This window comes from Lottia gigantea (assembly GCF_000327385.1).
Source record: "Lottia gigantea unplaced genomic scaffold LOTGIsca_194, whole genome shotgun sequence".
NCBI lineage: Eukaryota > Metazoa > Mollusca > Gastropoda > Lottiidae > Lottia > Lottia gigantea.
In genome coordinates, this window is record NW_008708376.1 from 120,427 (window position 1) to 121,385 (window position 959).

Consider the following 959-nt stretch of genomic DNA (forward strand, 5'->3'; position numbering starts at 1 on the left):
TATTGCCACCAGGGCAGCCATAGGTACGAAGAATGAGGCGCTACTACAGGAGGTGGGAAAGAAACCCCTCTCTCTTCGGAGGGAGGAACTATCTCTCAAATTCTGGGGGCAACTTCAGTATTTGTCCGAAAGCTGCCCGACGTATTCCAGCATCAGAAGATTTACTCGTGTCGGAAATAACCAGAAGAATCGGAGTATTTCTTACGGGCAGGCGGTTACTGATCTATTGAGAGAGCATCAGCTCGATCAAGTAACGATCCTTGAACGCCGCCTATCGGCTACTCCGTTTTGGAAGGTTACCAACCCGACAGTCAACACCCAGCTGATCCAGAGTACCAACAAGCACGAGAACCCAATGGGAGCAAGAGCTCGCGCTCTTGATCTCATTGATTCCGTGTACGCCGACCATTTGAAGATCTACACCGATGGTTCCAAAAGTAGTACCGCAACAGGTTACGGTGTGTGCATCCCAGCAAAAGGCATCCGCATCAGTAAAAGGATCCCCCCGCACTGTTCAGTGTTCACAGCAGAACTCTTTGCCATCAGGGACGCGTAGCATGGCTGTCCGTCAATCACACGGAGCATGCCGCTATTCTATCCGACTCGCTAAGCAGCCTCCAATCTATTTTTCTCACCTCTTCTAATTGCAGGTCAGAAGTTATTTCCGAAATAAGAAGAATGATCCACAACTACCAAACCAACAACGACCAGAAGATTGAATTAGTATGGGTTCCATCGCACGTCTCCATTCCTGGCAATGATCAAGCAGACCGTTGTGCCAAGGAAAGTCGGAGTCTGGAGGATATCGAGTCTGTAGAATACTCCTATTCGGAGTTCTGCAGTATCGTATCTTCTAGGATCAACCAGAAATGGGCCGACATGTTACGGAACCTCGACACCGCAAGATACCAGATTGATCCGAAGGTACCAAACCAAACCAAACCAAACCATCCATGTGT

At 48.8% G+C, this 959-nt stretch overlaps 1 protein-coding gene across 1 annotated transcript in view; it reads left to right on the plus strand.

The window, feature by feature from the left end:
* Positions 1 to 678: 678 nt before the first annotated feature.
* Positions 679 to 959, plus strand: part of LOTGIDRAFT_174401 (hypothetical protein) — a gene marked incomplete at both ends in the record, with an annotated part of 10,518 nt that continues 10,237 nt past the window's right edge. Inside the window, one exon of the mRNA XM_009052991.1 lies at positions 679 to 955. Coding sequence (XP_009051239.1) covers positions 679 to 955 — 277 coding nt within the window. The remainder of the gene's footprint in view (positions 956 to 959) is intronic.